General features: G+C 39.3%; 1 protein-coding gene across 4 annotated transcripts in view; it reads left to right on the top strand.

Moving 5' to 3' along the window:
* The window catches only part of FRMD6 (FERM domain containing 6), a 232,547-nt gene that overhangs the window by 207,138 nt on the left and 3,976 nt on the right, over window positions 1–21,433 (top strand). For all 4 annotated transcript variants that reach the window (XM_072838548.1, XM_072838545.1, XM_072838550.1 and 1 more), the window contains 8 exons: window positions 836–1,022; window positions 4,446–4,601; window positions 6,951–7,016; window positions 7,894–7,962; window positions 10,855–11,029; window positions 14,429–14,764; window positions 16,269–16,400; window positions 20,255–20,346. In XM_072838548.1, coding sequence (XP_072694649.1) covers window positions 836–1,022; window positions 4,446–4,601; window positions 6,951–7,016; window positions 7,894–7,962; window positions 10,855–11,029; window positions 14,429–14,764; window positions 16,269–16,400; window positions 20,255–20,346 — 1,213 coding nt within the window. The remainder of the gene's footprint in view (window positions 1–835; window positions 1,023–4,445; window positions 4,602–6,950; window positions 7,017–7,893; window positions 7,963–10,854; window positions 11,030–14,428; window positions 14,765–16,268; window positions 16,401–20,254; window positions 20,347–21,433) is intronic.

Consider the following 21,433-nt stretch of genomic DNA (forward strand, 5'->3'; position numbering starts at 1 on the left):
ATTTTTACTTTGATCACAAAGGCATCCCATTTGCCTGTGACATTTTTTGGAGCTTGACCATGTTTTTCCCCAGTCAGCACTTCTTACTCAATGTATTTAATGAGAACTATATTTATTTCTGACCTCAACAGATTGTAATGAGCGCAGTATTAGTATTTCCATTTGTGAGGAGTATCATGATTGTCATAACATGTGCATATAAAACCACACCCATAAAGTAACATCCACTCAATTAAAAAAAAAAAGATTTAAGGCAAGTTTTTTTTTTCAGTTCATTCATTCTGAGGGGAAAAAAGCACTATAAGTTAATTTTGGGGGGGGTCATATAAACAGAAATATTTTTAAAAGGGTCTTAGAGTATTTGTAATGAGCTTAGCTGAAAACCAAACCAAAACAGAACAGCAAAACATTAGAGCCAGGATTGTCCCCTCAGATTTGCGAGCATTATTGCAGCAAAATAATTTTAATGCAGACAACAAATGCTTAGGCTTCTATACTAATCCTTGTTCAGTGAAATGTTAACTATATTGGAGTGGAGTGATTCAGACCTTGTTTCCATTCTCTGAATGAATCAAATGTTATAGGCCTCAGGAAATGGTATGTTTGCTGTTTGGGGAGTCAGACTTGGAGTTGGTGACCTGGGTGAGGCAGCAATCAGATATTAGCTACAAGCCCTCCCCCCTTTTTTTTCAAGGAGTTGGGCGTGGGGAGGGAGAAAGAGGGAGCTGAAACAGAAGACCTCTTGTCACCAGACGGACAGCAGGATTTGGGTTCTGTTTACACGCCATTGGATTGTTCCATCAAATGTGAGGTCTGTTTTCTTTTATTTTCCTAGTGACAGAGCAGCACGATACTATTATTACTGGCACCTGAGAAAACAAGTTCTTCATTCGCAGTGTGTACTCCGAGAAGAAGCCTATTTCCTGCTGGCAGCCTTTGCCCTGCAGGCTGATCTTGGGAACTTCAAAAGGAATAAGCACTATGGAAAATACTTTGAGCCAGAGGCTTACTTCCCTGCTTGGGTAGGCACTGTTTTCGAATCTTAAAGTGTTTTCTCTAGCACATCTCTAGTTCATTATGCTGCTATTCCTGTTGCTTCCAGAAATGGGAACCCAGATGTTTGTGGCCAGTAAAACCCTCCATGATGCCCAAATGTAAATTTAACACCTGAAAGCATGGTACACATGATCTCTGGATATAGTTGATCTGCCACTTACAGCTAATGGGGAAGAGGATTGCTGTCTGTCCTGAATATGATGGAACTTGGAAGTTGCCAGCCTTCTCTTGGCATTTGTATTATCTTTATTTTCTTATTTTACTCTTAATCCAAGCATCATTTTCTTCCCTTTGAAGGGAGAAACACATTATCTTTTAAAGATAAGATCATTTACAACTTTTCTTGTGTTGAGAAAACAAATATAAATAAACTCCTTGCTCTGCTGGCCATCTCCTCTACTCCCAAGAGAGGAAGCATGCCATTTCTTCAGCAAGAAAATTTAGATTATTCCAGCATGGCCTGTCTCAAGTGTCCTTTCTCCACACAACCCTGCCCATGTATGGTGCCCACTTGTCCTCATCCAGGTCTCTGCTGTAACTTGCCTCCCTTCACATCCTTAGCCTCTGCTCAAACTAACTTCGTCAGTTAGAACATACAAAGTGTATTTGGCTTGCCCCACCTCATCCTCAGGGAAGAAAGGAAAAAAGAACTACCGTTCTCACCTTGCCTTCTCAGTAAAGCCTCTTGAAAAAAATAACATATATTTGATTTTTACCTTCCTTATTTCCCAAGTGAACTCCTCAGGGAGCTTCCTTCTGCCTTCTTTCCTTACCACTTCACTTGTGGTGCTATCCCTAAGGTCACTGGTGACCTTGAAATTGCCAGATCCAGTGGACACTTCCCACTTCTTTCTTTGGCCGCATCTGACACTTAACCACTCCCATCCTGGGAGATCTCATCCAAATGAATGCTTTTTAACAACCACTTATGTGCTGGCAACTCCCAAATCTGTTTCTCTTCCCTGTGACCATTAGATAGCTCTTTACCCATAGGTATCTCAAACACAGAATGCTCCAAATCAAGGTCATCTTTTTCCCACCTCAATTCTATGCATTCCTTCCTCTGCATCCCTAATCTCAGCTACTGCTGCTGCCATCCACTTAGTCACCCAGAAACTTGAGAGTCATCAGAACTCTTCCCCCATCACCCTTCTTTCTCCCTGCCCTATCCAGTCATCTGGAACATCCTCTAATATAAAGCACTGATCACCTATCACCTAGCTTAGGAAATAAAATTCTCTTGAATTTTTGCTGTGGTTGACTTCCTAAATGTTTATTGTTATTGTGTGCCCTACCCATCGTCGTTCTGTCTCCCAGGTTCCAGCTCTTGTCAGCACTCAGCAGCACTGCTCTGCGGGGCTTGTCTGTGCTTCAGTCTTCACAGCTTGCACTTGAGTTGCTTTTGCTTCTGATTTAAACCTTCCGTGGCTCCCCTATCACCTTCAGAGTGAAAGCCTGTCTCTCAAGCATGACCGAGGAACTTTCTGGGATCTGATCTCTGCCAGTCTTTCCAGCTTCCTCTCTGGTTGTCCTGTGCCTTGAATTTTATGCTCTGACAATATCCAGCAATTCCTATGTCTCTGCACGTCCTGTGGAGTTTCACACTTGTGTTCCTCCTTCTAAAGTCCCTCTAGCTGGAGAAAGCCCTCACCCCGTTTGACCTGGCTAACCCCTGTTCATCCTCTGCCTGGAGGAACCGATTAGGTACCCAAATGCCCTTCCTCTGGGCTCTGGAATACCCTAGACACAGTGTTTTATGTCTTCTTTTCAAATGATCTGTTTATCTTTTGCCTCCAGTAAACTGCTTGGTTGTATATTCTAATGGACAGGCACAAATGTCACCTTTTCTGTTTCTTCAGCATTTCATGTCGAGGTGCTTAATATAAGGTTTTGTGGACTGACAGTGCTTCTGTTGTTAAAAAGAAACCACAAAAGGTGTCAAGCTTTTACATATTCAGTGTCTGTGGAACCCAAATCAGCCTGTGTTTCTTTCCCTAGTTGCCATCAGGGACTCAGTGAATCTTGGTATTTTATTATTTTATTTTATTTTATTTTATTTTATTTTATTTTATTTTATTTTATTTTATTTTATTTTTTTAATTATTTTTAAAAGATTTTATTTATTAGAGCATGAGATCACAAGCAGGGGAGAGGGGTAGAGGCAGACTCCCCACTAATGGGGAGCCTAATGTGGGCCTCCGTCCTAGGATGCTGAAATCATGACCTGAGCTGAAGGCAGACGCCTAACCGACTGAGCCATCCAGGTGCCCTGAATCTTGGTCTTTTAAATCAGAGCTCACCAGTTAGGGTGCCGTAGCCTCCAGGGTGCTGAGATATGAGTGTCTTCAATCTTTGGGATCACCAAAGCCACTTACTTCAGTGCCTTTACAAATACTATTTTCTGAGTGTTCTTTGATCCGAGAAAAGTTGGATAACTCCTAACTTAGGTTACCTCCATGTAAAAGGAGTCTCGAAGGAAAACTCTGTAATTTTGAGTTCTTAGCAAAACTTCTTAAATGGCCAGGAATTTATCAAGTTTAATTCAATAGGAAGAAACAAAACATCATTATCTATAAAAACATTTTAAAATTAAGAATCCTTTAATTTTTTTTTCTGATGATGTTAAACACTACTCTTTTTGCTTTCTTTGCATAATTCTTTTCATATTTTATAATCCTCCTGAAATCAGCTAAGACTTAACTAATCAGCACCTTTCTCTTAGCCTGCAGCTGCTGGATACTATATATTTTGGGCATTGAAAGGCTTAGGCTACTCTCTGATGAAAACCTGAGCCACAGTGAATTGCAATGAATGTTTGAATGAAATTGTTTTCTCACAAGTATTCAAATAGAGCGTTCATATCAACCTTTTATGCAAAAACCAGACGTGTTTCAGAGAATTCCTCCCAGTCCCCTGCCTTCTTTGGATCAACATTTAGAACCTCCCACTCTTGTGGCTGTAATTTTAGAAGAGTTAAGTAGAATCCAGAACTTGGAATATGTGTTGACAGTCAATGTATTGCATGGTACCGATCATTTTGCAAGTATAAACAGTGATGTGTATAAAATTTTGCAAGTTTGCATGGGGTTTTTTTTTTCTTAGTGAGTTTAAAGCCAAAAGAACATATTTTTCTCATTTCTTGTGATTTTTCTTCTCAGATCTACAGTACTACAGCTATATTGACTTTGTAGCTTCTAGTATTAGCTGATTCAGCCTAGTAACATAACAGATGGTGAAAACAGAATAAAAGTGGGAAATTTCCTACTGGAAATTAGCCAGTTTACATGGCCTATTTTAGGTTCTTGTCCTTTCATCATTTTGGGGATGTGAGGGTAGAACTTCCATCCCTCCAACAAATGTTGCATTGCATATCTATTGTATTCCAACAGGTTGTTTCTAAGAGAGGGAAGGACTACATCCTGAAGCACATTCCAAACATGCACAAGGATCAGTTTGCACTGACCGCTTCCGAGGCACATCTTAAATACATCAAAGAGGCCGTCCGACTGGATGATGTTGCTGTGCATTACTACAGATTATATAAGGTACAAAACTGTAGTGTGTTTGCAGCTTCTGAGGAAAAAAATACCTTCTCCATTAGAAGAAGATTTTGTTAAAATTTGTCATTTCACTTTTTAATGGGCTTTTTATTTATTTTTTAAAGAGATTTATTGAGAGATAGGGAGCACACGTGCACACGTGGACACACATGTGGGGGTGGGGAGGGGCAGAAGGAGAAGGAGAGAGAATCCCAAGCAGACTCCAGGCTGACACAGGGCTTGATCTCATGACTGTGAGATCACAACCTGAACTGAGACCAAGAGTCGGGCGTTTAGCCTGCTCTGCCACCCAGGCACCCCATCAAAGGGCTTTTTAAAGAAAAAAGTTTCATGTGAACTGTTATCATAGGTCAGTGTTGGAGTTAATGGTGCTTTTCCTTGAGCCTGGGAACATGATGGAGTCTTTCTTTAATGGTTCTGATACTGAGATAACAGGTGGCTTCAGATTGTGAACCTGGCTTTTCAGTAATTATGAAATAATTATCTTTCTTTTTTCCAAATCTATATGTCTGCCTTGGGGAGTAACATTTGCAACTCATTTGATCAGTAATTTTTAATGTTCCTCAAAGTGAGACCATACTTGCGTTGTATCTATTAATAAGAACCACCACCACAACAGCTGATGTTTATTAAGTATTGTTTCTGTGGGGCATGCTTTATTTTCTTTTTTAGATTTTCACAGTTCTGTAAGATAGAAACTGTGATGTTCATTTTACAGATGAGGAAACAGTCCAAAGACCATGAAACTAGCAAGTGGCAGAGCTAGAATCCAACTCAGGTCTACCTGACTAAAGGAATTTATGGATAAAAAGTGTTTAAAACAGTGCCCAGGGCAGCCCCAGTGGCGCAGCGGTTTAGCGCCGCCTGCAGCCTGGGGTGTGATCCTGGAGACCCTGGATCGAGTCCCACATCAGGCTTGTTGCGTGGAGCCTGCTTCTCCCTCTGCCTGTGTCTCTGCCTCTCTCTCTCTCTCTCTGTCTCTCTCTCTGTGTCTCTATGAATAAATAAATAAAAAATCTTAAAAAAAAAAAAAACAGTGCCCAGCACATCTTAAGCATGATGTTAAGCTGTTACCATTATCACTGTTATTACTATGCTTCTTATTACTACTACACCCTTTGTGGTAAGATTAGCATAATTGGACCATTGGAAGCTGGACTGTAGTTTAGGTGTTACTAGATAATCTTCCTGGCTGGTTCAGATAATCAGATAGATTGGTTTCTCCTGTTAAACCTATACTGTATATACCTTTCTTGATATAAAAACATACTAGTTGGGAAAAATCCAAATCCATAGTGAAAATAGGCTATGTCTTGTCTATGCCATATAAGGATGCATTTTCTAAACACATTTCTTCCTGTGTTCATGGGAAAACTGGCACTAACCATACTCACTTATTTGTATTGAGGAATCTCATAATGAAAATATTTTAGTTACTTAGTAATTTTATTTATCTTCTATTTTGAACTTCATAACCTTATATCCCATTATTATAGATAAGCACGTAAAATATGTGGCCAAATTTCAGAGTACACTTAAAATTCAGAGAACATTTCAGGAATTTTTTTCCATATGCTTATTGTAGTTTATTTTTTGCATAGTTTATGGTTTAGCCAGTAGAATGTATATCATATTGTATGCAACTGATGAATCCCTGAACTCTACCTCTGAAACTAATAATATACTATATGTTAAAAAATTTTTTTAAAAGAATGTATATAGTATTGGCAAGTAATAATTGAACTTCTTTTTTTTTTAATTTTTTTTAATAATTGAACTTCTTAGAAATAAGTATTTTCTTTCCAAACAAACTTAATCAAAGCCTTAACAACCTTCTATCCTCATGAAATGAGAGCCTTAAATATTTAGGCTTGCCTCTGATTTTGGCTTCAGAGTTGACACATGAAACCTGTAAAATCTAGTGCATCTCAAAATATAGTTATGAGATTAGATTCAACATTCTAACATCTAAGGAAAGGTAGAAAACTAAAAAAATAAATAAAGATAAGCAGCAAAAATAGTCTTGTTTACCAGAGCTTTCAATAATGTAACTATTTAGACTATTGTCAGATATGAAAGTGTATACAATATAGTGAAAACACTAATGCTTTGAAATCGAAGTGGCTTAAAAAGTAGAATATACCATTATTGATTTAATAGGTTCTCATGATTTTCTTAAAGATACAGTAAAGTAGGGATGCAGAAAGATGAGCAAAGTTATTTTAAGTTAAAAGCTTTATAATCCTGAGATTTCTCCTTCTGTTTGTCTTCTTTGGTGCTTAATTGTCCATTATACAAGAAGATCATATTTTTTATATGATTTTGTTTCTGTAGGATAAAAGGGAAATTGAAGCTTCTCTGACCCTTGGATTGACCATGCGGGGAATACAGATTTTTCAGGTTAGTGAATGAGAAGTTAGTGTCAAATGCTGTCTACTGTGTCTTCCATGACAGTGTGCCTGCATGGTCTTTGATAGGTTCACTGGCTCATTTCTGGCCATGGATTGGTCATTACTTCTTATTTGTCTAGTACAGATGCAGGTGATGTAGAACAGATGAAGTGATACAGTCCAAGCCCTGACAGTAGTCAGTTCTCTAAAAAGAAAATAATAAGCCAAAGATTGGACCAGGTTCATCACTAATAGATCATTAATATCCAAACATTTTTCTTTGTGGTTATTGATTTTAAATACTCTATTTAATCCTCTGGAGCATTAGAACTGTATAAAGAAAAAAAATGACATTTTAACACAGTGCCAGACCAGACATTTTAATTTCCATTGCAATTTTCTGATAAAGCTCATCCCTTGAATAAGTATTAACTGTCATGCTTTTGCAAGTGGGATAATATTATACAACAGCCATGAACAGGGGAAAGAGAATGCCTCTTTCTGTGAGACCAAGGAGAATATGAGGATCTCTTATCTTTGATTTAGGCAAATACCCAGTTATGAAAGTCTGAGTACCTTACCTCATCTCTTGAATGCCTGAGTCTTTTGGACTTTTTATTTAAATTTAGAGATAGGCTCAAAGGGAAAAGATTGCCTTGAAAGGCCAGTTTAATGCAGTTACTCGTTAATGCAGTTAATGCAGGAACCCAAAGCTACAGTTTTGTATCACTAATGTTTTAATTACCGTCTGAACATTTCCAAAGAGAGTTGAGGACCTCCTTCAGATATTAATTACCACATTTTAGTTTTCTAGGAGAGAGGTTAGAGCCATTGTAGAGTGTCTGGTGGTTTCCTCCATAACTCTGCATGCATTATTTTTTCCACAGAATTTAGATGAAGAGAAACAATTACTTTATGATTTCCCCTGGACAAATGTTGGAAAGTTGGTGTTTGTGGTAAGTTTAAAATAACTGATTAAAGAAAAATTGCAGTTGTTTGTTTTTGTGGATTTTTGTTATTCTTCTCTCTTTTGTTTTGTTTTTAAAAACGATAATGTCCCAGGCACAAAAACTGGTATTTTTAAAAAGTTGAGGAAGAATACCACTAGCTTTCTTATATTCTTACTGTATATGCTTTAATCCCTGCCACTCATCAGTAGTGAATCTAAAATTAAGGAATCTTAAGGCAAAAGAAATTACTAATTTTAATTTGTGAGTCTCGTCCCCAGTGTGCTATCCTAAGTTACTCTAGTTGCAGAAGAAATATAATGGGGAAAGTACAAGATGAGTTTATCAAACAGAATTATTTTCAAAAGCCTATAGCAAAGGGAGCAAAAACAGAAAGCCATAACCACAAGATAAATTACTTATAGCATAGGAGTTGGCCAGTTCTTTTGAAAGTTACTTCTTTGAGCAAAGAATAAAGAGTGATATAACAAGATGTTTCTATTAATATCTAACTCTTTGAAACTCATCATTACAAAGAAGGATCTACAGTTCTTAACAGGAAAAATACTGTTATTTTTAGAATATTGAGAATAGTATCCTTTTTTTGTTGTTGTTGTAGGAGCGAATTCATGATTTTTCCCAGCTGTTTCTCTATTTTGCCAGCTATATCTGGTTTTTGGTAGGGTTCAAAGAATTACAGTTAATAATATGTATATCTAGTGGTCATTAAAATCCATATTTTTTCTTCAGAAACTGTTGGAAAAAATGCACAAAAAAAGGAGGAAGATAAGGATTTGTACACATGTGCTTCTCTCCCATAAGGAAGATGGCCTATATAAATAAAGGGCTGTATTGCCAAATAGCATTTGGGTACTGACTCCACATTACTCTGTGAAGTCAAAAGACCTGTTCCTGACTTTACATTATTTTAATTACTTGGGCACAGTTCAATCTGATTTCACTTTACTCATACATCGAATTGGGCCTGACCTGCCTCCTCCTCACAGGCCCTTTGTGAAAGGATCTGAGCTATATGAAAATGAGCGAATCATTACCCTAGTTATCCCTGTCATGCCCCAAACTGAGTAGTAATAAAGCACATTTATGGAATTGAATGTTTTAAGGGTCCTGGACTCAGTGGTTCCTGAATCTAGTTATGTATCAGCCTCATCTGAGGAGTTTGTTTAAGATAAAGATTTCTGGGCCTCATCCTTCTCCCATAAGAGATTTTTGATCCAGTGTGGATTGGGGACCAGGTATCTATTTTGGTGAATTTCCCAGATGATTCTTCTCTGATCCAGCCCAGTCCTGCCCAAGTCGTATGACCTTAAGCAAGTTACTTAACCTGTGTGCCTTAGTTTCTTTGTTCCCAACTGAGGATAATTGGTTCTTCCCTATAGGCTTCTTGTGAGGATTAAATGAGTTAATACCTGCCTGGTGCTCATTAAGTGGCAGTTATTACCACCCTAACATTGGGATCCACTGGTGCTTCCTTTAAAATGAAAAGTCCAGGGGTGAAAACTCCACCCCCCACTGAAATACACAAAGCCATATTGTTTTTTATTGACTTTGTGTAGTTAGAAAATGCCTCCCTCTTTGCTTTACTTCTCCCCTCTGGCTAAGAATTGTTATGTCTGGAATATTCCTTTTTTTTTTTTTTAATAAATTTATTTTTTATTGGTGTTCAATTTACCAACATACAGAATAACACCCAGTGCTCATCCCGTCAAGTGCCCCCCTCAGTGCCCATCACCCATTCACCCCCACCCCCCGCCCTCCTCCCCTTCCACCACCCCTAGTTCGTTTCGTCTGGAATATTCCTTTTGCAGTCCTGCTGCCCCATTCAGTAATGAAGAGGTGAAGGAATTTATAATATCCATGACTATCATAAACTTTGCCAAACTCTGACCATCAACGTATGTTAATGAACTTTATGTTAATGGCCTCAGGCTTAATGAATGAGATTCCTTATATCTTTATGATGGAGAAACTTAAAATACTATCTCTTCCTTTCTCTGTCTCATCCCTTGAACTGTCCCTCTAGCTTCCAGCTTGCTTGCTTGCTTGCTTGCTTTCTTCCTTCCTTCCTTCCTCCTTTCCTTTTCTCTTCTCTTCTCTTCTCTTCTCTTCTCTTCTCTTCTCTTCTCTTCTTTTCTTTTCTTTCTTTTTTTCTTTCTTGTGCTGTATGCCCATCATGGGGCTTGAACTCACAATCTTGAGATCAAGAGTTGCATACTCTACAGACTGAGTCAGCCAGGTGCCCCCCAGCCTCTCTTTTTTATCCAGCTAAAGAAGTTTTTCCATTTTTTTTTCTTAACCCTATAAACAGGAATTTGAAGTGCTATCCTGCTATCATAACTCCTTATTTCCTCATCAGAGTTTGTCACAAACTATAGTTATTTTATGTGTTTACTTACACATAATATATTTCTATGAAGGTAAGGATCTAGTCTGTCCTATGTACTGTCATATTCTCAGTGACAAGTACAATGTTTGGCTCAACAAATATTTGAATGCATTATGCTTCTAGAATTTTTCCTCTTGTTTGCTGAATTAGGGTGTTGGAATTGCATTGGAAGATGTTTTCATGGTGGGCCCTTCTCTTCTCCATTGCATAAGTGGCCCAACTAGCCAGAGAAATCAAAGATATTCCCCAACAGTCCTTCTCAGTCAGTGTTTACCAGAAGACCCTGGCTAGATACTTCTCTGAATTTTTGGTAAACTTTGTCCTGTGAAATTTTTGAATGGGAAAACAATAATTTAACTCTCAGTGGATTTTTAATGGAGCTTTCTACATTTATTTCTGAATCTGTAGTTTTCTTTATTAGAAAGAAAATGAAAGGGACCTTGGCAAATTAGAGACTTCTTTTCCCAAATCCGATTTATGCTTTCACTCCACAGGGTAAGAAATTTGAGATTTTGCCAGATGGCTTGCCCTCAGCCAGGAAGCTCATCTACTACACAGGGTGCCCCATGCGCTCCCGACACCTCCTGCAACTCCTGAGCAATAGCCATCGTCTCTACATGAATCTGCAGCCTGTGTTGCGCCACATCCGGAAGCTGGAGGAAAATGAAGGTATGGGGGTCTTGAGTGAAGAAGAAAATGGTGCCTTTGCCATCTGTGGCCCCTTACCCTAGAGCTGCCATCAGGGGGGCTCTAGAACCCCAAAGAATAGGATCCAAGGGGCAGCCCCTGTGGCTTAGCGGTTTAGCATGCCTTCAGTCCAGGGCATGATCCTGGAGACCCAGGATTGAGTCCCACGTCAGGCTCCCTGGGTGGAGCTTGCTCCTCCCTCTGCCTATGTCTTTGCCTGCCTCTCTCTCTCTCTCTCTCTCTCTCTCATGAATAAATAAATAAAATCTTAAAAAAAAAGAAAAAATATGAATCATTTCCACTGTCTGTCACCAAACTACTTCTGTTTTTGGAGAAAATTGGTGTAACTGCCAGGTGTATTGGCTTCCTCTGCTGCCACACTGCCAGTTCTTCCCCATGATGACTCATCAGTGTAATAAATACATCTCTCCAATGCTGACATGAATGTTAGGAGGAATGAAGATGGGACAGAAGCGCCAAGGAGACTTGTAAAAATAGGTAACTTAGGTGTAGAGCCCATCATTTGCCAAATTGGCCATGTTCCTAAATGGCCAGCTTATAGAGCCTTGAAAAGTTTATTTATTCCACAAGCTTTCCCATTAGCATTTTAATAAATTCTTTAGATGATGAGGGGAGCCCTTTAGAGCCTGAAAGAACTCATGAACCTCCCATATAGGTTCTAAGGTAAAATTACAAAGAATTTTCAGTTCTTACAAGGCAGAGTTTTATCTTTTACCATACATAGTACCAAGCGCATTTGGGGGCTTACATGAGGAAGGCAATGAAGGAATGATAAAGGTGTTAATTAGATTTCTTAGTTGGATAAATGTTGATAGAACTGAGAAAAGAGACATCTCTCTTTTTCTTCTAAAGAAAACATACCTAGTTTCTTCTACTTAGAGATTCTTCTAGATCTAAAGAAAGCCTGAACTAAGTTTCTCTGGGCCCGCCTTAGCCTGACTCCAGTTATCTCATCCACACTTAAGAGCTTCATCATTTTTACAAGAAAGCTCTTTTTCTGGTGTTGGTTTACCAAAACAAACAAAAAACCCACACAAAAAGAGACTGTATTTTTTTTTAATTTAATTTAAAGTCACCTTATCTGAACGACTCTTTTAGTACGTTGTGGTAGAAAATGATCATAAGAATTCTTCCATAGCATTAAAAGAGAAGTTTAAAAAATGCTTTTGTCATGAAAAAAGGTTTTATAACCCAGTTTTATTCAACAGTTGGAGCTTATTCTTAGATCATATGTCAAGAGGCTACACTGCATTCTGTTTCAAAATTACATCTGAAAAGCTTTGTGGTCTCTGGGCTTTTACCACAGAGAGAATACAAAGAACACCAACATAGTGACGATCTGTGCTGTTGACACCCTTGATTACTAGGGAGACAAGAGGCTGCATTTTGCAGGTCTTAGAATAAATTTCAGAATTATGTAAATATTTCCTTCAGTTTGTAACTGAGTGGTGTGACACTTCTTAAACGTTTGTACTGGATCTAAGTGATACAGCTGTAAGAAGGGAACTCTGGCCAGCCGCATAGAACACCAAAGCTGCTCTGACACATTGACAGGAAGTAGATTTACCCTAAGTTCCTATGAGGTAAAGAACAGGTTGGCAGTGCTTGCCTTCTAATATACTAATGAGTATAGAGTAACTGTGACTGACTCTGAACCTGCTGGGAGGTGTTGGGAGTAAAAGGGCTGTTTGTAAAGAGGTAGAAAAACTTTTAAGTTACTAGAGCCATAATTCCCAATTGTTTTAGAACTCCAGCCTCTAAAGAATTTTTTAGAAAACTATTTTCTTTCTGCTTTCCACCTTGCAAATGCCACATGGCTATTATTTTAAAGCAACAGTGAATAGAAATTGTATGAGAATTTTGCAGACTGCTTTAGCTCTCCATCTTCATCTCATCCCCTGTTGCCTTCAGAAAATAAGAATCTTTAAAACGCAGTCTAGCTCTAAAAGATGGGTTGTAGATGATGCACGTGAGATTTGTCTCAGCTGTGTTGTGTTAGGCTCTGGTATCTAGCCCCAGTCTGTTTTCTGCATGGCTGTGCATACTTGGCTGTTGTGTTGTAGTCAGATTCCTTAGAATTGATGTGAATGGCTGGAGCACAACAATGTACACAAAACCTTCTGCAAGCATTTCTGCGTTTTGCTTCCTTGAAAGTGCATCTTCTCTTTCTGCTGATGCTCCTTCCCTCTCTAGGGAGCCTATGGTGATTATACTTCAGAGTTGGATTTAGACATCAGGAGTGCAAGTGTTTTCACTTAACCAAGAAACAAGGCAATTAAATCCATCAAGGCCCCTGAGAACCCAATTAGTCTACAAATTAGCAATTTCTGAAATAATATCTATTTAACATTCCCCAAATGCATTCTCCATCTTTAACATTGTTCTAATGTGTTATTTCTCATCAGTATTAAGAATATAAAGAATCTAAACTACTCCTCTGTTTTAAAATTCTGACCTGAAACACAGAAGTATTATTGTATACCTGCAACTCAGTTGGAATTTGGTGCTTTAATGTAGTGTTTAGTTAAGCATTTGATGAAAGGGACTTTCTAGTATGTCCTTGTGTTAAAGAATGGCCCTGACCTATTAAAGAATAGTTTTATAGTTCAGAGGCCACATAAGTATAAATCATCAACCCAGCAATGATTACTATGTTTTCTAAATAGATGATAAAGCCTCACTAGTTCACCCCAAATGGAGAAAAGGGGCCTTCATTAATTTTTCATTAATGAAAAGCTAAATTTTAGAACTCTCTGAAAGAAATTTGCAGAAGAATAGTTTTATTTTAAATTATATTTAGCAGTCATAACTAAGCTAGTAATGGGCCAAACTGAATAAATAAAATCACTGGCAGTTAGTATAATTATATTTATTAAACAGTCTTCTGTAGCAGTACTTCTGAAATTATTTGTGGGGAAGGACCAGATTTTTAAGATTTCTCATCCATTGTGGACTGATCCTTCTGCATAATACAAAATCACAGTAGTGGCTGTCATGGCAATGTCCAAGTGCTCTAAAGACTTCTAAATATTTATTCTCACATACTGAACCTATGTCACTGTTGGCCAATAGCAATTTGCAGACAAGAGGTGGTCTGGTGATTCTACATGGAAGAGCACTTTTCTATAGTTTTGAAGCTTTAAGACTCTCTGAATAGTTTAAATACAACCTCAAATCTGTTGTATTGGTTTTTATGCATTTGCAGTCTTAAGTTGAGCTCCTGTCAGAATCATCACTCTCCAGTCCCTGGATTCTGGGTGTGAAAGCGCCCTAGTTCTTAGCCCAGTGACTCACTAAAGCTAACCAGCCCTTTCTTCTGTCTCGGTTGAATATATGACGTGCTGTGTCCTCACCATGCAGAGAAGAAGCAGTATCGGGAGTCTTACATCAGCGACAGCCTGGACCTTGACGTAGACCAGCTGGAAAAGCGGTCTCGGGCCAGCGGGAGCAGCGCGGGCAGCGTGAAGCACAAGCGCCTGTCCCGTCACTCCACCGCCAGCCACAGCAGTTCCCACACCTCGGGCATCGAGGCGGACACCAAGCCCCGGGACACGGGGCCCGAGGACAGCTACTCTGGCAGCGCCATCCACCGCAAGCTGAAAAGCTGCAGCTCCATGACCAGCCACGGCAGCTCCCACACTTCTGGCGTGGAGAGCAGCGGCAAGGACCGGCTGGAAGAGGACTCGCAGGACGATGGTAACCTGCTCACTGTGGGCTTTCCCAGCAAGCTGCTGTTTCTGTCTCCCCTCCTTCGTCTTGCCTAGTATTTTTTTCAAGTGTCACTTCTGGAGAATTGATGTGTGGAGCATAACTAAGAAGCAATAATGGAGATGAGGAGGGGTCTTGTATCCTCTCCCATGATTTGGTGCTTGTGTGGTGAACAAAGCTTTCTTCTAGTCATGATCCTTTGCCACCCTGGGATTGGGTGTTGGTGGATTCTGAGTCCTAGCGGTTTATGTGAAATGGAGCAGCGGTCAGTCCTGCAGTGCTCACATCTGCGTTTCTGATTCCCAGATTAGATAGGCATTGATGGGGCACCTGGGTGGCTCAGTGGTTGAGCACCTGCCTTTGGCTCAGGGCGTGATCTCAGGGTCCTGGGATTGAGTCCCTCATCAGGCTCCCCTCAGGGAGCTTACTTTTCCTGCCTGTCTCGGCCTCTCTGTGTCTCTCATGAATGAATAGATAAAATCTTTAAAAAAATAAAAATAGTAAATAGATGTTGGTTAGGACAACTGAGTAGATGTAGAGCTAGTGACAGAAATGTCTTAAACTTTTTGCAGGAAAAAATATTTGAGCTCAGACCATTGCTTATTTTAGTATTTCTTAAACTCCTCCTCTGCACCCGGAACTCTGGGAATATAATAGAAAGTTAGTACCTAGCTGCTTAACTCTGTGTTGAGATAAAATCAGACCTCTAGCCTGTATCATCAAGCTGAGCATATGTGTATAACCTTTTTACTATTTTTCTGCCTCAAGTGCTATAGCATTCATGTTTGGGGAAAAGATACTTCATTAAGGAAAACTGCAGCACATTTGTTTGGTTACTATAGAATTTATGTGGATCTCAAATGAAGTCACTTAAATGCCTTGCAGGTAGGCAGCTAAGAGAAATGGGGAGCTTCATGAAATACTCATTGTGCTCTGGCCCTAGGCAAACAGCCCATCAGTCTCAGTTTACCCTTCGTCATCTCAGCAAGGTGGTATAGCTCTTTTCTTCTTTTTTTTTTTTTTTAAGATTCTATTTATTACTTTAAAGAGCAAGAATGTGCGTGAGCACACAGGGTGGAGCAGAGAGAGGGAGAAGCAGACACTGCGTTGAGCGAGGAGCCTGATGCAGGGCTCTGTCTCGCAACCCTAAGATCGTGACCTGAACCAAAATCAAGAGTCAGACAGTTAACCAACTGAGCCACCCAGGCACCCCTTTCTCTTTTCTCTTTTCTTTTTTCTTAAAGAGTAAAGAATAATCGACAATCAGATTGTGGCATTAGAAGACATGTAACAAACACAACAATCCTGTGAAAAATGAGAACAAATACATCTAGTGGGGAATTGTCCTAAGAGTTTCCTATTATATAGATTCTCATTAGCAAGTTTGTTTTAAAATAGGGATAATTACATAGCCTCCCTCAAAGTATGGCTATGAATTCTGGTGTCCCTTTCCCTTCATATCCCCAAATGTCTTTTCCTTCTTCTGTGCCAGAAATAGAGATGTTGGTCGATGATCCCAGGGACCTGGAGCAGATGAATGAAGAGTCTCTGGAAGTCAGCCCAGACATGTGCATCTATATCACCGAGGACATGCTCATGTCACGGAAGCTGAATGGACACTCTGGTGAGCTCTTATGGGAAGTTCTTCTCCTTAAGTAATAGACTGCCCCAGCCTGAGAAGCAGGTGCCTCAGAAAATAGAAGGAATGGGGTGGGGCTCTAGGTCATACAGGATTGGAATCAGAACCTTGCCAAGGCAGTGCCCCAAACTGCAGGACTGGTATATTCTGAGGAAGAAAGGGAAAGGAAGGGGAAGAAGCACCTAGGATTGGGAATTAGCCTCTTCTACCCCAAGGTCTGGACAAAGTGGTAAAATACAGTTTTCTCTTGGTTGTTGTTCATTTGTTTTGCTGTTTTAAGCGATAACTAGAGAGTCATATAATACATCTAGAAGGAGCCTCAAAGACCTTTTTTCAGATGAGAAATCCTGTAGATTAGGGGGACAAATATTATGTGGCTAAAAACAGAAGTCTGGTCTCCAGGTTTGTTTTGTATTGTTTTCCCTCACTAGATCATACTGGGTATAGGAGCCGGGAGGAAAACGTGTCAAAAAAGTTTGACATCAAAAGACACTTACTAAATTCCATATCCAATTAGCTCTACTAGAAAACATGCATTCACTGTAACCCTAGTACAGAGTATATAGTATCTATTTCTACCAAATAAAAGATATTATCCTAAAAAACCCCAACACTATGGATTTTGTTTTTAAGCTTCAGTCACTCCTAATGGCTTTTGTCACATTTTATGGATTGGTCTCCATTTGATGTAAAAACATATCTTAGGAATCAGTGCTGTCGCGCTTCTGTTGACATGGTGCGGGTGCTTATTATTCAGCCATGTTGAGCTTTAACATGAAAGAGTGTATTTACAACCAGGATGACCTGCGATCACTCTGTCAAGATCCACAGTCCCTGATAGTGAGCCTCACCCTTGCAACAGGTGCTAGAAATCAGAGATGAACAGGGCCAACACTCCTGGTCCTCTCATCCGGGCATTTAATCTGTAAGAGCATGAGGCTCTCTTTATTGCAGAATTTCATGTGCTAACCTAGCGGAACCATGGCTTCCAGATGCTCTGCCAGGAATAGACCTGCCAGTGGTTACAGAGAATCACTCTGCTTACTCAACACAGATTCATCTGGCAGGTTGCTCTGATCATGCTTAACATTCTCATACCAAACTCTGCTCTTTTTTTTTTTTTTTTTTGCCCATTTGCTCTATATTTTTCCTTAGACGTTTTTCCTTATAAATACATTTTAATATATATTAAATATAAACCAATTATATGCACATTATAGATGGGTAGATATTTGCTTTCACTGCGTACATATGTATTTTTGTGGAAATAAAACTGTCTAAACAGTACACACCAAAGTGTCTGTGGGAAAAAGGAGATGTAAAGGAAAGCCGACTTGTGCTTTTTATTTTTATATATTCCTACATTTAAGTTTTCTAAGATTTTGTAATTTTAAATAGAAATAAAATATAAATAGAGTAGCTGCCGAAAAAGGTTTATATACAAAAATGTTTCTTGATATGTTATTTATAATAGCAAAAAAAAGGAAAAAGGACCTAAACAGTTAACAACGAGAGGTTGTATATTCTATTCAAACGGTGAGATATTGTACAACCATTAAGTAATAGGGTCTTCAAAGAATATATAATAATAGGAGAAAGGCAAGAAAAACAGCACCAATTGTATAATAGGATGATCTCAAAAATGTATATGTATACAAAAAAATAGATAAAAGTATTAACAGCCTTTTCTCTAGATGATGGGGTTATCAATGGTTATCGATGGTCTTGTTTTCTTTCTTGCATCATCCTACTTTTTCAAATTCTCTACAATTTGAGCATTAAACATTGTTTTAAAATATGGAGCTGAGGGATCCCTGGGTAGCTCAGCAGTTGAGTATCTGCCTTCGGCCCAGGGCATGATCCTGGGGTCCAGGGATCGAGTCCCACGTCGGGCTCCTTGAATGGAGCCTGCTTCTCCCTCTGCCTATGTCTCTCCCTCTCTATCTCTCTCTCTGTCTCTTATTAATAAATAATTAAAATCTTTGAAAAATAAAATAAAATAATAAAATAAATAAAAATAATAAAATAAATAAAATATGGAGCTGAGATTGAGTAGTGATGGAAGTTTGATAGATGTTGGTTTAGTATTCCAACCACCTGACTTGATGCAGATCTAGCTAATGCAAAGTCTGGGTTTGGGAGCAGATTCTTTACAGGCATAGTGGCCAAGAGAGCACATTTATCAGGAAATCCAGAAGGACCTGTCCCAATTGCCAACCAAATACACTAGTCCACATCTTTCTCTGATGATTTGTTAAAAGTTTAAAGCTTTTTAAAAAATAAGGATATTCTAGAGAAAGACCTCCCCCCACTAAAGCAATCTGTACACCCCCAAAACATGAGTATATCCACCTGAGAGTTTTTAAACTGTGTACATGTAAACTGAGAATGTCTTCCTTTCATGTTTCAACTGAACTAATTATCAAACACTTAACATGCAAGGCATATACTAGTCACTGACTTATTGACTCATTTCTAAAGAGTTAAGGGATAGGGACACCTGAGTGGCTCAGTGGTTGAGCATCTGCCTTCAGCTCAGGGCATGATCCCGGAGTCCCCGGATCAAGTTGCCACATCGGGCTTCCTGCAGGGAGCTTGCTTCTTTCTCTGCCTATGTTTCTGCCTCTCTATCTGTGTCTCTCATGAATAAATAAATAAAATATTTAAAAGTAAATAAAGAGTTAAGGGATAGAACACAAAAGACCATTTCTGAGGTTATTAGCAGTAGCTAAATAAAAATCACATTACTCAAGGTTCTTTTTTTTATAAGGTGAAAACATACTTTCCCTAAGAAGAAGATCCTTAAGAAGCCATTTGGCCTTAAGGATCCGGGGTTTGACTGAGTTGCTTCATCTATGCACGAGAAAAACGTCAGTAATCGTATTCACTTCCCATCTCCAGTTCTTGTTAGCAGTTTTATCTTTTGAAACATTTTTTTCTGGTGCTTTACTCACTTGCCAAGCCACAAAGGGAAGTTTCAGCCCTGGATTTCTGTTTCCAAAATATTAGCAGATTACCCCTGAGTGCTGAGGTAATTAGGGGATCCTGTTCGTCTCGAAGATCCAGAACTGAATGTTTAGGGAGGCCTCCCATTTGTGGCCTCTCCCCTGTAGGATCTGCTGTAGGAGGCGAGTGCCACAGGGTTCCCATCAGCCCGAGGAGCTCCTGGGAGCTGAGTGTGTCCCATCTGCAGACCTCGCACCTTGACTTGCCCTTTCCGTGCATTTGCTCTTCAGTCATCATTAAACTCTTTTGGATAGATGCTGCTGTTAGCCCCACTATATAGGAGGAGACTGAGACACAGGGAGCCTAAGTCCCTGACCAGCATCCACAGCTAATTATTTGTCCGGAGCCAGTGCCATCCCAGATCCGCATGACTCTGGAGGTCAAAGCCTCACACTAAATGACTGCACATCTAAGGGGAACCAAGCCTAGAAGGCCACGTCGCATTTCAGCAGGGGTTAAGTTCAGACTTCATGCTCTGTGGAGTGGGAGGAACCTTAGGAGATAAACCGCTTTACACCTACAGTCTTTTTGTTACTACCTTCATAAATAGATTAATTAGAAGTTGTCATTTACTTTAGAAAATTCAGGTCCTAAGCTCCTTCCTGTACTCTAACCCCACATTTATCCCTGTTGTCCCTATTTACTGTAAGACAAGAGACAGTATATATTCCATTCTGGTTGTCTTCTATGGAAGAATAGCAGATTTTTCAGTAATGGTTAATATTTGACCTTTCAATCGTGGTGGTAGTATATGTCAGACATGTGGCAAGAAGTATGAATAATAAGAAGTCTTCATTGTTGGTTTGTTTTTTTTTTTCCATGTTTTACTTTAGGGTTGATTGTGAAAGAAATCGGTTCTTCCACCTCCAGCTCCTCAGAAACAGTTGTCAAGCTTCGCGGCCAGAGTACTGACTCTCTTCCACAGGTACAGAAGGAATTGGAAATTTTAAACTGGATACTGAAGTTATAGAAAACTTTAAATAGGAACTTACATTTATATAAATGAGCAAAAATTAAAAACCCTAAGGCAGTGCTTCTCACTAGTTACATTCTAGTTTTGTTCTGAATATATATCCACTTTATTTGCTAGTTCCATGCATCTTTAAGTTGATTTTTTTTTTTTTTTAGATAAATTATGTACTTTGTTTCATACTTTTTTATAGTAGGGAAGTGTCTAGACTTCAGACTTCAGGTTAACTGTGTGTGTGTGTGTGTTGACCTTAACAACTGGGAGGATAATTTTTTTGTCAGGTTTGTTATGGTAGAAATGAAACATACTTTCAAAGTATGCTGATTGAGACTGGTAACTTGTGATCACTGGCTAGACTATTAAAATACGAAAATGTAAAATACTGTGAAACTCATAGTTGCAGCATCTGGGTTTATTCTATAACTGATATTCACCTCTGTTTCCTGAGCATTCACCTTCTCTCTCCTCTTTTGCCTCTCTTTCTTGGAGCATCTCTGTCTTTTTTGTTTTTTGGCCTTCTGTGTGTGCCTCTCTCCTCCCTTTTTTCCTGTCTCATTTAAGTAGTATTAATGTGCACATGATATCTTATTAAATATTTTTTTGAATACTCCAATGAATAATTTCTAAAGCACTATGTGTAGCATGATGATTACGAGCTTCAGGGTCACACTGCCTAGGTTTGCCCTCTAGTTCTGACACCCAGTGTTAGATCTTACTGTATATAAATGTTTGTGGGACTGGGTTCTGCACCTCCAAGATGGGAAGCACATTTGTGGGCCTGCTGTGTGGATTTGTGATGCGGCCCTAATGCATTCTGCATGGGAGATCCCAATGGCACCTGGGAAGCCTGCATGAGTACAGGGGATCAGCATCTTCAGAGAGTGCTCAGATGTGGTATTTCCTAATAAAATGTTTTTGGGCTCAGACCCCATTCTCTCCTCCTACTTTAAGCAGTAGGAGCAGAAAGCACTTCTGCCTTTAAGCAGAAAGCGATAACTTATTCTGACAAGGTTGGCTTTTATGGTGTTTGGCAGCCAGAGTT

The sequence above is a fragment of the Canis lupus genome, chromosome 9, assembly GCF_048164855.1.
Source record: "Canis lupus baileyi chromosome 9, mCanLup2.hap1, whole genome shotgun sequence".
Lineage (NCBI taxonomy): Eukaryota > Metazoa > Chordata > Mammalia > Carnivora > Canidae > Canis > Canis lupus.